This window comes from Rattus rattus, chromosome 3 (genome assembly GCF_011064425.1).
Source record: "Rattus rattus isolate New Zealand chromosome 3, Rrattus_CSIRO_v1, whole genome shotgun sequence".
In the NCBI taxonomy this organism is placed as follows: domain Eukaryota; kingdom Metazoa; phylum Chordata; class Mammalia; order Rodentia; family Muridae; genus Rattus; species Rattus rattus.
In genome coordinates, this window is record NC_046156.1 from 74,272,737 (window position 1) to 74,287,284 (window position 14,548).

A 14,548-nucleotide genomic window follows, 5' to 3' on the forward strand; every position below is an offset into this window, starting at 1 on the left:
ATTGGGAATCATTTATCTAGACTTTCAGGAGCCATCCAGAATGCTAGCCACTAGACTAACAGTGTTAGATGTGACAGCGCCTATGATGCTATCACAGGGATGAGCAAGTCACTGAGGAGGGAAGCACGATGACTTCATTACATGCTGCTCACTTCATGGAAAGCGCAAGCACACAGAAGCTAGCCACTTTGTCCTGCCACTAGACTTTCTTATATGGGTCTAAGGCTAGACTGATGCCTTTTATACTCGGTAGGGAGCTAAGAGCGTACTAAGGTCTTATACATTGTTAGCATTTGGCAGGATTCTTTAGAAGAAAAATTACAATTACCTATTTTTTTTTTTTTTTTTTTTTTTTTTTTTTTTATTAATTGAGTATTTCTTATGTACATTTCGAAGTGTTATTCCTTTTCCTGGTTTCCGGGCAAACATCCTTCCTCCCCCTTCCTTTATGGGGTGTTCCTCCCCACCCTCCCCCATTGCCGCCCTCCCCCCTCACAGTCTAGTTCACTGGGGTTCAGTCTTAGCAGGACCCAGGGCTTCCCTTCCACTGGTGCTCTTACTAGGATATTCATTGCTACCTATGAGGTCAGAGTCCAGGGTCAGTCCATGTATAGTCTTTAGGTAGTGGCTTAGTCCCTGGAAGCTCTGGTTGTTTGGCAATTCCTACCTATTTAATATCTCATGATACACGCTCACTTTTCCCATTATGTATGTATGTGAGCAAAAGAAATTCACATTGTGGGCCTGGAAATGTGTGAGATTATAGATCTAATCCCCAGCACCACTACTCACCTCCCTGCCAAAAAAGGAAAAAAAAAGAAAAAAAAATCTTATATTGAACAAAATTGTGTGTTTCCTTTGTGGAATATTGACAATGAGGCATGCAAAGACGGGCTTAGAGCCTGGGTTCAGGAGTTGTAGACGACTTAGATGATGATGATGATGATGATGATGATGATGATGATGATGATGAAGAAGAAGAAGAAGAAGAAGAAGAAGAAGAAGAAGAAGAAGAAGAAGAAGAAGAAGAAGAAGAAGAGAAGGAGGAATATTGTTTACTTTTCCTTTTATTCTTGAAGATGTTATCTAAAAAGTAAAAATTGGTAATATTATGGACTTATTTTTAGTAGAACGAGGTCAAAGAAACTTACGTGTATATAGCTAGGGGTGGGTTTTGAGTTTATTTGGTTTTGGTGGTACTAGGGTTAACGTAAGCCAGGCGGGTACGTTAGCACTGAGCTGCATCCAGCTCTCCACATTGTTTCTTTTTGGGCGGGGATGGGACTCATTAAATTGCCTGTGTTGGCCTTGTGCTCACTTCATAGCCAGGCAGGCCATGAATTTGTAGTCTCAGCCTCAGCCTCTAGAGTAGTTGGGATTGCAGGTCTTTGTCAACAGGAACAGCTAGAATTGCTTTTAAAACGAGTTCATATCAGAAGTGTTTTGTCTATAGTTAAGTATTTTCTAAATTACGTTGTGTCACCTCTAGCCTTACATTCGCTACAAGTACTGTGGCATAGAGATGTGCCTTATACACAAAACACATCTTAGTGATGTGTGTACCCTCCTCCTCCTCCTCCTCCTCTTCTTCCTCCTCCTCCTCCTCCCCCTCCTCCTCCTCCTCCTCACAACACAGGCCTTCCAGTAGTGAAGAATACGCTGAGAGTGGTAGGGCTCTCTGTACCCCAACATTCAGAAAACTGAGGCAGCAGGATCTTAAACTTGAGATCAGCTTGAAATCAGCCTGAGTTGTCCTGTTAGGCTCTATCTCAGAAACTCAAACAGCGAACACCTGATGGATGTGTGGGAATATGCGCTTGCACCACGCTTGGGAAACAAATCTAGTGTTACACCACTTCTTCCTCTGGAGCTTAAAGAGCTGAGCGTAAAGAGTCACAGAACTCCAGTGCTGATGGGGATGACAGGTACCTTTGGGTAAACTCTCATTGTGTACTTGATGTGAAGCTATCATTGACGATTGATTTGCCTGACTTTGTCTCACGCAAGGTAAGCTGCTTGGGAAGGCTAGACAGATCCCAGTCATGTCCAAGTCTTGTGTGCTCTATTGCTTGAAACAAAGCAGTTCCAAAGTTAGTTCAGAAAATATTGGTTAAATAAAATTGAGTTGACGGTGATATATTTTGAATTTGTCCTAAGGTGCGAGATCTGCAGTATGAAGCTCATATCTGTTAATAGAAGCCCGCAACCATGTTTCTCAGCAGTACTGTGGGTCCTGGGCATAGTTGCTCAGCTAATCTCCCTCCACCCCGGGATTCTCCCCAGAGAAGAGGAAAGGGAAGGAAGGCGGCCCACTCTCGCCAGCCTTAGGAATTCTAGCTCTTCTACAAGGCCATAGCGATGTTTCAGAACCAGGATATTCCTGCTCATTTATGTGTGTTCTGAGTAGAAGTTATTACCTAGTAATTTTATAAATGCCAGCAATTAAATTAACAGATCAGTGATGATCAAGTATGTCTACTCACGTGTGAGGTTTAAGTCCTGTAGAGCCCTTTTACAGCTAGCTCTGGCTCTGTCCCTTTTTATTCTTGATAAAATGAGAGCACTATTACACAGAGGGTACCTAAGTTTCTACGATTTGTTGATAAGTTGCAACTACGATTTGTTTTAGTTTTGTATTTATTTAATTGACATTTATTTCTATATTGAATATAAACCTAAGGTTATGATAATCTATCTGACTTACATATATGTACTATATTACAGAGCTGGGAGAGAGAGCCATTTTAGAGGATGTTAGTTAGACCCCCAGTGGCTCTCCCCAGGGCTCCAGGGATTTCTGTTATGGCAGCCTGGTCGGAGCCTGGTGCTTGTGCCTGTCAGCCTCAGTACTCCCAACACCCACGCACTGTTGTTTTGTTTGACTCCTAAGAACTCTCATTACCCCAGCAGCCTCTAGCTGCTTTTCCATCAGGCATGGTAGGGCCACACCAACACACATCCCACTGTATCTCACAGGGACACCTTTTATAACATTTGCCTTTCTATGACCTTGATCCAAACTTACACTCAACAAAATTTAAAATTGTGCCGTCACTCTCATCTACAGCAAAGGATTTTTAAGTTTCCTAAACAGAGTGTCTGTATTTCTATATCTAATGTAAGGAAATATTTCATTACCATTTACTCTGCTTAGTGCATCATTATTTTGTGCTGTCTTCCATGGAACACAGATGGTGGGGAAGGACTTAAAACTAGTGTGGGGACCCAGGCCATAGGTCAGTCGTGGAGGAGAGATCTTCCTAACATTATATAGACCTGAGCTTGATTTCCAGCATTTAAAAAGAATACATTTAAAACATAGGTTTAATTTCTTTTTCCACTGCTCATTAGACTTGTCTCGGGGATTTTGGGTTAGCAGAGGTTACAGTGTGGATTGGAGATGTCTTATTCATCCTGCTAGTTCCTGCTCCTGAGCATCTGTTAGAATAGGGAAGCAGTGAACACTTGTTAAATGGAACTGAATTGCCGAGAGCAAAACTGTTTCTCTCTCAGTCCCCAGACAAAGAAGCCGGACAGGTCTCACCTGTGACGCTCTTAAGCTTCCAGGTTTCTCTGCATAGTGACAGATGGGGAGGGTGTCCAGTCAGAGGAGTCTTGTGAGCCTTGAATAATCATTAGTGAGGAAAAATCCACTGGGTATCTGTAACTGTATTTGATGTTGTTAATCTTTACATTTTCATGTGGTACATGTCAGTCTGAGTTATGTTTATAAGTGACAGTCACTAGATTTCAGGTTTATTTTGTGTTACTGGTTTGATTCTGACAGTAGAAGTGCTTACATACCTGTCTAGAGTCTATGGAGAAACTTATTTTCCTAATTGTATTTATCACAGTGTCTTCAGTGATCACACTTGGGGAGATAGTTAATGTTTGTTATGGTTCTCTGATTTCTGTGAACATAGGTGGGGTTTGTTCTGGGGATTTTCTCTTTTTTGGCATCTAATTGTATGCAGTATACTAAGTCCATTTTTAAGTTTTATACACTCTGTACTTCAAATTAAAAAAGTTACTTCCAAGCAGACTTGTAACTGCTGTTAAACATGTGTGTAAGGTAGAGATTGTTGGCATCTAGGCAGGTCTGAGTGGATGTGGAACGCAAATCCATGTCCATTTTGCTTAGTGAGTAAAGCCCAAGCCTCTCTTGGAAAACTTATTCTAAGCTATGTGATAGCATAGATACATTTTTGGAGAGGGGATGAGAGTCCAAGGAGTGACTGGAATGTTTCTAAAGCAAGTCTTTAGAACTAGATTTACTAGCTAAATAGGATCAGAGTGCAGCAGCAAAGAGACTACCATTGGTGCCTTACGACACCAGCTACAGTGTGCTCTCTAATGCATTGCTAGTCGACACTATTGCCATATTGTACATAAGTCTAGTGTCCTTTTATTACTTCAAAAGAATTAGCCATCTTCGTGTGTTTTCTAATATATCACTAATCAATACTATTGGTATACTGTACACAAATGTAGTTTCTTTTTTTATCAATTCAAAAGAATAAGCTATCCTGGTCACAAGTTTTAATTGTGATGCTCATAGGTTGAGGCCGGAGGATGTTTGTGAGTTCCAGGCCAATCTGGTCTTCATAGCAAGACTCTGTCTCAAAGAGAAAAGGGGGGAGGGAAAGAGAGGGAGAGAAATAACTGATAAGAGTACAAGATTCTAGACTTGGCATAGTTTCTGTGGCTCACTAATTGACTAACACAGTGAGACAAAGGGGTCAGGAAACAGTTGTTGAATGAGTGATGCTTTTTCTCATACATATGAGGTGCGTTAGAAACACTTGAGGGATGTTTGGTGAAATCTGTTCAAGAGGTGGTTTCCATGTAAACAAGAACAAGTAAAGTGAGGTGTGTGTGTGTGTGTGTACACACAGGCATGCGTATAGGTGAATGTTGTCTGTTAACTATTCAGTTTAAGTTCTTAGAAGGTGTTCTATCTCTTTTAATATAACTCACTATCATGGAAATATGGTTAAGTGCTTCCAAGATGCTTGCTTTTAAAAAAAAAAAAACAAAAAACAAAAAACTTTTAAACATTATTTGAGCATGAATGAACCAGAAATCTGTTTCCTTGGCTGTTTAAATTGTTGCTACAAAGTTGTATTGGTTGGCAATTGCAAATAGAGCTAGAGAGATTTGTTCATTTATTTGTTACTTGAAAATTGTAGTTTGCCATATTAAACACTCATCCATGTGTCTTAATCATTTAACCCACCTATTTAGACATTTAATTTAATACCATTGAGACTCATCATATGGTCTTAAACTTTTAGCATTTTGTGATTTGGGTTAATCGGACAATATGAACCTTTTTTGGTAAGTAGAAAGTCTTTTCTAATAATATTCTTGGATTAATGCTTTGCAGCATGGTATGGTATCATAGTTCTGAAACATGTCTTCTTGAAGTTCTTGATACAAATTACAAGCCCTCTTTTTTTCTGCTCTTTCCACAGCTCCCTGCAGACTTCACAAAACTGCACCTCACTGACAGCCTGCACCCACAGGTGACCCACGTTTCCTCCAGCCATTCAGGATGTAGCATCACTAGTGACTCTGGAAGCAGCAGTCTTTCTGACATTTACCAGGTATGGAGGGCTTTTCATTCCCATCTGCTTCATGGAATTAGAAATCCTTAGAGACCAGACCTGTAAAGTAGATGTATGCACGCATTATGCATGCGTGTTCTGTGTATGAGGCTTTGTTTATGTTTCAGACTTTGCCGTGCTGTGTGTGTTTTTGGAAGCGGTTCTACCGCTGAGCTGTTACCAGTTGGCAGAATGTTAGAGCGTGGTTATGATGGAGTTGGTTCTTGGTACTCTAAACGTTTCATTTGTCTGTGGACAGTTGATGTATAAATCTGATTCAACTAAAAAGCTGCAAAATTATCATCTTGTGGTCATGGCAACACACAAAACCCTTTTTCTTCAAAAATAATTTATTTTAGAGCCAAATGTGAATGAGTATGGCCTGGGAATACGAGATTCAGATTACCCAGTTGGTGCTGTGTGAAAGGTACAGAAACCTGAGCATAGGCAGACTCTACACAGGAGGCACATGTAGTAGGGAAGAAAGGTAGATTGTGAAAAACATCAAAGATCATATAGCCTTTGTTTTGGATTTTTGTCATCATATTGTTTTTTTAAGACAGGGTTTCTCTGTGTAGTCCTGGCTGACCCGAAACTTACTCTATAAGGCTAGCCCCAAACTCAGAGATTCACCTGCCTCTACCTCCTGACTGTTGGGGCTAAAAGAGTGTGCCATCATGCTTGACTTCTAAGAATATTTTGGGGGAGGGAAGTTCATTGTGTCTTGCATTATCCATTGACTATGAATGAATAAATAAAATTTTATTTTTTAATCTGTTTTGAAAGAAAGTCCTTACCAAAGTCTATGTCTATGATAATAATTTCATACCTTAAGGAAACATTCGTCTTGCAAGCCCAGTGAATGTTGTTTATATAAACAAGTAACATTTCAAAGTCTTAAGGAACATTTTATGGGGGGTTGGGGATTTAGCTCAGTGGTAGAGCACTTGCCTAGCAAGTGCAAGGCCCTGGGTTCGGTCCCCAGCTCTGACAAAAAAGAAAAAGAAAAAAAAAGAAAGAAACATTTTATGGACCCAAAGTTGTTTTTTTCTTAATAGCTTTTAAGAAATTGAGAATATTCACATTTGTAAAGCAGTATACGTTTTTCAGACCTTTATCAGAGACTCACATGAAATTCAGGTATACCCAAAAAAAAAGGTAGACAGTTTACATTTTTATTTCCTTGTAATTTAGTAAGGTTCTGTAGCACCAAAGAGCAAAAGGCAATGCTTGTCATTAGATTTAAGGCTGTGCCTTCTGGGGCTGTTAAGAGTGGCTAGCGATCAAGTGTCTGCACTTCTGAGAATGATTTTCTCAGTGTCCTAGTTTATACTGACACTATGCTACATTTCCCATGCTTATGCACAGGGTTAAGAGGAAGAAAGACTCTTAAGAAGAAACAAGGCATGCCAGGTGTGGGTGTGGGAAAGTGGTCTTTACAAGTTGTAATACAGTAAGGTTTTTAATACAGTAAGGAGCCTCTTTCCTCTCTGACTTTAAGTCAGCCATAAGAATCTTTCCTTTTTAAATGAACTTTGCTCTGTTGGGAGATAAATAGCAGAAGCAAGTTCAGAGAAAGATAGGTGACAGCACAGGGCTGTCCTCAGAACATTAGTTCAAGTATAACATCTAGAAATTATTCATGGATTTTTGTGTGTGTGTATGGGTGTGTTGCCTGCCTGTGTGTTTGTGTACCATGTGCATGCAGTGCCTGCCAGGCCAGAAGAGGGAGCCAGATACCCAGGGACTGGGGTAAAAACTGTTGCTTGTGGTGTAGGATCCAGGAACTGAACCCAGGTTCCATAGAAGAGCAACCAGGGCTCTTAACTGCCGAGCCATCTCCTTTTTTTAAAAAACTTAGATGTGGTTTTTATGTTCCTTTTAAAGTTTATAAACTACTGATTTTATTCCTGCTTTTTAGATGTTTTTAAATTTCAATTAAATTGGGCTGCTCAATCATGATTTAAAATTTTTTTTGGCCTAGTATTAACAGGTAAGTAAGTATACATAGTAAAACAGATTACAGAGTAGTAACTGTTCCCCTAGGAAATATAAAACTCAAGACTTTTAGATTTTTCCATTTTTCTAATACTTGCAATTTGAATTAGCAGACTTACTAAATATAAAATCAGGTGTAGTACCAAAAGAAAAATCTATTTTTCTTCAAATGCTTCTCCCTTCTCTGTTCTAGTTAGAATTAACTTTAAATTGACACAGCTTATAATTGAGTGTTAATTGAGTAACTGCCTCTATCAGAGTGGTCTGTGGGCATGTCTGTGAAGGATTGTCTTGGTTCTAGTTGATGTAAGAGAGCTCATCACCATTCCTTGGGCAAATGGCTCAGCCATATAAAAAAGCCAGGTATCTAGGAGCTGTGAGCAGCCTTCCTCCATGGCCATCTGCTTTGAGGTCATGTTCTGACTTCCCTCAGTGGTGGACCATGAACTGGAGGTGTAAGCTAAAAACCTTTTACTCTCCAAGTTGCTTTTGGTGAGAGTGTCTTATGACAGCCACAGAAGGAGAATAGAAACACTCCCTTAAATCAAATTAATACATCAAATGTGTTCAAAGCAAACAAACAAACACAAATGATTACCTTAAACCAGAGGCTTCAAAAGCAATCCCCACCTAATAGAACCATAAGAAATCAGTATAAATTGATGGGCCCTCAGCCAAACCTAGGAAAGCGGGACCCCCAGAAGGAAACACCCCAAGTTCACCTGTATAGGTGACCCTGTGCATCTCGGACACCAAGGACCTGTGCTGTTGTATTGGTCCCTGGCTCTGATCAGGGTGATTTCCTCCTGTGATAACATTGTTCTTGGGACCAGAAACTGCTGACACAAAAATCAGAGCTCACCTAAAAGGGGATAGGAGATTATGTTAGAGCCAGATGTAAGTGACCATCGGCCAGAAACAGATTCAAGTTGCTTCAAATTCATGTTCCAATATTGTAAAAATCTCATGAGGTCGTATAGTAACAGAATAAAGAAATCAATACTGTTTTTATTTATTTATTTATTTATTTTTGGGTTCTTTTTTTGGAGCTGGGGACCGAACCCAGGGCCTTGCCCTTGCTAGGCAAGAGCTCTACCACTGAGCTAAATCCCCAACCCCAAATACTGTTTTTAAACGCATTGGTGGAAACACGAAGTAGGCAGGTTCCAGAAAAGGGGTGAAATTTTATGTATAGCCCTGTCCTGGAGAGTTTTATGTCAGCTTGACACAAGCTAATGCCATCTTCCGAGAGGAGGGAAGCTCAATTCAGGAAATACGTTATCAGTTGGGGCTGTAGGCAGGCCAGCCTGTAGGGCATTGTATTAATCAGTGACTGACGGGAGGCCCAGCCCATTTTGAGTTGGGATACCCTTGGGCTGGTGGGCCTGGATTCTATAAGAAAGCAGGTTGTGCAAGCCAATAAGCAGCACTCCTCCATGGCCTCTGCGTCAGCTCCTGCTTCTAGGTTCCTGTCCTGCTTGAGTTCCTGTCCTGACTTCTCTTCAGTGATGAACCATGATCTGGAACTGTAAGCCAAATAACCATTTCCCCCTTTTCTCTGCAAGTTGCTTTTGGTCATGGTTTTCCTTCACAGCCGTAGTAACCCTAACTAGCAAGGGCTAAGATGCATACTTAACTTTCTTGTTGTTGGAAACGAATGTTCTGTTTCTACATTCCAAAGGATTTACCTAACAGGCAAAAAGATGTCAGGTCACATACAGAGGAGGGTAGCAGATGGCTCCGAGGTAGGGAGCCGAAGCGTAAAGCCGAGACCATTCAGCTCTGGACTTGCAACATTCCAACATCTCTGTCACTGAAGTTCTGATCAGTTCTGTCAGCTTTGCACAAGGTTCAATGGAAGCTGTCCTTTCTAGGCATGTTGGTTTCTTATTGAAATCTGTACTGAATGTGACAAAAACAATGGTATTAATTAAGACCAAATCATTGAATGGTTTTAAATTAACATATTTTGTTGTATGTTTAAAATACGGTGATATATTTATTGGATATATACATGCACATGTACATGTGGAATTCACAGGACAGCTTGCAGTTGCCTCTCTCCTCTGGGATGCAACTCAGGTCATCAAGCTTGACGACAAATGTCTTAATCTGCTAAGCTATCTAAAGTAAAGTCGTATGCTTCTGCTAGCAGGAAATGCTGTAACTGTGGGATTCAGAAGACTTTTGTTGTGGATGTTGTTTCTCTCACATACACATTCTCTGTCTCTCTGCCTCTCTCTCTGTTTCTCTGTCTCTCTCCCCACTCTTCTCTCCCTGTTCATCTCCCTCTCTGCCTCCCCGTGTGTGTGTGTGTGTGTGTGTGTGTGTGTGTGTGTTATATGCACACACATATTTGGAGGAGCTTGCAGAGACCAGAAGACACTAGATCCCCTGGAACTAGAATTATAGGAGGTGCTGAGCTGCCTTTGTTTTTGTTTGTTTGTTTGTTTTTTGTTTTGTTTTGTTTTGTTTTTTAAGGAGTGCTGGGAATATAATCAGATTCTCCAGAAGCATAGCAATCATTCAAACCTCTCAACCACTTCTCTATCCCATCAAAATTATTTCTAAACGCAAAAAAAAATTTTTTTTTTTGCTCTTACAGGGATCATTTTGGAAACATCATGTACATTCCATTAATACTGTGTTTTATGACTTCACTCAGGAGGAATATTATGCTCACTTTACAAAGTATCTTGCTTGGCTCCTTAAGAATGTCACATTAGATGACAATAAAAAGTACCTTTCTTAGAAATAAATACTCGGAATCATTGGTGTGTTCAGACATTTTTTTTCTTTTTTAATTACTAGAAATAAGTGAATAATTGCAATACTGTGTACAGGACATTGGAATACTAAATTTAATAGATTTATGAAATAAATTTTCTTTAAGCCTTTTCTCCTCTAAATTGGAAAAAGAAAAAGCCTTTCGAATCGCTTTGCCTCATTATGTTTCCTTTGAACTTAACTCTATAAGAGGTAGTCATTTAAATATCAGCGAAGGTGATGAGATCAGGATGAACTCATCTCTCATACATATTTATTGCCCGTCCCAGGGCACCTTCTTTCTGCTCAGGAGAGCTCTGCAGTGTCTACTTCTGTTTGGGGCTTGGAGAGATGGCTGAGTGGTTGAGGCCACTTGATGCTCGATCATGAGTTAACTGATTCAGATCCTAGTGACAAGCTGGGTATCCAGGAAATACCTATAGCTCCAGCCTCAAGGGTCCTGATGCCCTCTTCTGGCTTCTGTGTGCACATACAACCTCACAAGTTAGGTAGACACGTAAGCACATACACCTAAAATAAAGTCTTTCAGATTCCTAACTTGGTCTTTTCCCTTAGTTTCATTTAAAAATCCCAAGTAAATTTTTTTGTAAATCTATTTACAAAATACAGAATTTAATGCACTTTGTTTTAAATAAACTATATTATATTCACCAATCGGATACTATTTAAGAAAACATTAATTTTTAAATATTAAAGTGCTAGTAAATCTATATTAGGCTAAGTACTTAGGAGAATATAAGCCTTTTTCTTTGTTTTTTAGACAGATATACTCAGACCGCCTTTCAGATATGGAGTATCTGAGTTTAGAGTAGCAATTTAAAGGCCTGCAGCAAGCTTAGGGTAAGTGTAGATTGGAAGAAATTAGAAAATAGCCAGTGTTCTGCTTAAGTGCATATACATAAGTATTTAAGTACATATAATGCTTAAGTATGTATACTTATGTATACTTAAGTAATACATATATGCATATGTATTATATGTGTATTATTTTTAAATACATATACATACATACACACATAAATTATGATAATCCTAGTACATATGAGATTATTTATCATTATGATTTTTATTTGCATTTTTCTAATAATCAAAGACATTGATCATCCCTTCCTGTATTTATTGGGTACTTCATTATCTTCTTTGGGGGTGTGTGTGTGTGTGTTTCTGCATGTAACACTAATTTAAACTGTTTTGAAGATTTTATTACAAATATAAAATCTAGTGCTAGATCTATGGTACTCATTCAGTGTGGAATTACTTTCTTTATTGTTGAGTATACCAGCACAGGCTGTAATCCCGGCAGTTCTAGAGGCCGAAGCAGGAGTTTGAGTCTGAACCACAAGTTTAAGACTAGCCAGCAATGCATAGCAAGACTTTGTACCTATTATAAAGGGCAGGAGGGGGTCTTAATCTTTTTATTTGTTTTCTTAACTGCCCTGCTAGAATTTAATAGGCACAATAGTTTCATAAGAAAAATGTACAAGCATATAAATAAAGGGATTGATATTTAACTTAGTTCTTTTTTTTCTTGTGTAATTGTGCAAGTGTAAGTGGGTGCAGGGCTCTTTGCTTGTGTGAGAGAGGAAGAGTCTTGTAAGAACTGGGTGCAAATGTGTGCCCTGGAGGACCAGACCACTGATCATTCTGTGGGGTGCTGGAAGCCAAAGCTCCGGGCGGCAGATTTTAAACCCGCGCTCCTAGAGACTCAGAGACTTGGCTGCGACCACACGCTCCGCATGCAGCAGCATCCCCAGTTCTTCTGTTTCCTCAAGCAGACACAGGAGACTCGATGACATGGAACCCACAGGAGACTCGCTGAATTCCAACTTTGCACTGGGCAAAATAGTTCTGTTATCCTCTACACAGTCCTCCTGGAAAAGGGATAACTCCAAATAGTAAACTGATAACTCTTAGTGCAAGTCATCTTTTTAAAAACAGAGGGAAAACAAATACTGTCTTTTTTTAACTTCACATTTCTCTGCATTTCTTATAATAAATCCTAATTTCTGAGGCAAAGATTATTTTGTCCATAATTTTAATAGGAAACTGAGCCACTCATCTTCTGAGCTCCCTCTCATGTTGGGCATAGCTACTTGTTGGATGCTGACTCTCAACTGCAGGAAAGTAAATACTGCCAAGAGTAACCACTGCTGTTGTTCTTAGCGATGGGTGTCCCAAAGGTTGATTCTCTTCCAAGAGTTCCTAAAGTCTGCTTTTGTATCTGATTTAAGGCCACAGAGAGCGAGGCTGGTGACATGGACCTAAGTGGACTGCCAGAGACGGCAGTTGACTCTGAGGATGATGACGATGAGGAGGACATCGAGAGAGCATCAGACCCTCTGATGAGCAGGGACATCGTGAGGGACTGCCTGGAGAAGGACCCGATAGACAGGACTGACGATGACATAGGTAAGCGCTCGAGGTTGCACTGCACTCTTTAAGCAGATAGAAATACTGAGAGGTAAGCACAGATGTAATGCAGCCCAGGTCTGGAAGGCTGGTAAAACGTGGCTTCTCAGAATCCCCTAAGTGTGAATAGTGGTTGCAAAGCTCTTCCTCCCTATAAAACATATCTACTCAGCTGGGTCTTACTCAGCTGCTATCTACAAATAATACTGAAAGTGAAATTTCCAATAAAACACATTCATATAACATTTATCTTAGCTTAATTTCTGACCCCTTCTGAGTAAGTTAAAAGTTAAAAGTAGTCTTAACACAGTATTACTTTCAGTAATTTTCTTGTGAGCATTATTCCATGAGTAAACATTAGTAGTTAAATGTTACTTGGCAAAATGGTAACTGTAACAAGCCTGTAAGTGATTGGCTTATGCTTATGTATGAGGAAGAAAATAGCAAAGCTGAGGTAGTTAGCCTGTGAGCTCTGGAGTTGAGATTTTCTTCTTTCTGTCCAGTCTATAATTTTTTTTCTATTATTGTGATGGTGATGGTGGTGGTGGTGGTGGTGGTGGTGGGGGTGATGGTGATGGTGTTGGTGGTGATGGTGGTGGTGGTGGTGGTGGTGGTGGTGGTGTTGATGGTAGTGGTGGTGGTGGTGGTGATGGTGGTGGTGTTGGTGATGGTGGTGGTGGTGATGGTGGTGGTGGTGGTGGTGGTGGTGGTGGTGGTGGTGGTGGTGGGTGGTGATGGTGGTAGTGATGGTGGGTGGTGGTGATGCAGTGGGATTTGTTTACTTGCTTGTTTTAGGCAGGTCTCCTTAAATGGCTCTTACTGGCGTCAGACCCACTATCCTTCCACTTCAGCCTCCCAAGTGAAGGGCTATAAATAATATGCTGACTGGATTGTTTTGTTTTGTTCTTACTCACTTGACACACTCTGGACATATTTGGGAGGAAACAATTGTAACTGAGAAGATTGGTCCATGAGATCTGCCTGTAGGCAAGTCTGTAGGTCCCTTTCTTCACTGGATGATTGATGTTGGAGGGCCCAGCACACTGCAGGCAGTGCCCCCTGGGTGGTGGTCATAGGATCTATAAGAAAGCAGAATAACTTGATGTGAGAATATGTGCCTAGTGTAACTGTAGCCAGTCATACTGTCTTTGGTTGATGTCCCTGGAAGGCCTGTTCTTTTCTAAGGGGAGGTGAAGGAGGGAGCAGTTTGGAGGGAAGGGAAGGAAGGAGAGAGAGGGGTGAGTGGAGTTGCTGTCAGAATGTAATCTATGAGAGAATAAATAAAAGGAAAAAAGAAAAGTAAGTGGATAAGCAAGCCAGGAAGCAGGATTCCTCCATGGTTTCTCTTCTCTTCTGTCATGCCTCCAGGTGCCTGCCCTGACTTCTTTCAGTGATAGATCATGGCCTGAGAGTTGTAAGGTGAAGTAAAAACTCGTAACTAAGGCAGAAGTTGGTACCGGCATTGGGCTGTTTCTGTGACAGAGCTGACCATGTTGAGAGGAGGACTGTGGAAAGAGTTTGGGCCATTGGGCTAGAAAGTCAGTGAGTGTTCAGAGCTTAGTGAGGTGTGTGTGGCATTAACTCTGTGCAGGTTTTCCTGAACTGTGTAAGAAAGCAGGCTGAGCAAGCTATAAGGAGCAAGCCAGCAAGCAATGGTCCTTCATGGCCTCTGCATCAGTGCCTGCCTCCAGCCACAGGAGCCCTAAGACCGATTTGTGTTGGTTGAGCCCTTAATTGCACCTCAAAAT

General features: G+C 40.6%; 1 protein-coding gene across 5 annotated transcripts in view; it reads left to right on the plus strand.

The window, feature by feature from the left end:
* Rapgef2 (Rap guanine nucleotide exchange factor 2) overlaps positions 1–14,548 on the plus strand; it is a 214,608-nt gene that overhangs the window by 160,111 nt on the left and 39,949 nt on the right. For all 5 annotated transcript variants that reach the window (XM_032898223.1, XM_032898222.1, XM_032898221.1 and 2 more), the window contains 2 exons: positions 5,475–5,606; positions 12,623–12,800. In XM_032898223.1, the coding sequence (XP_032754114.1) occupies positions 5,475–5,606; positions 12,623–12,800 (310 nt within the window). The remainder of the gene's footprint in view (positions 1–5,474; positions 5,607–12,622; positions 12,801–14,548) is intronic.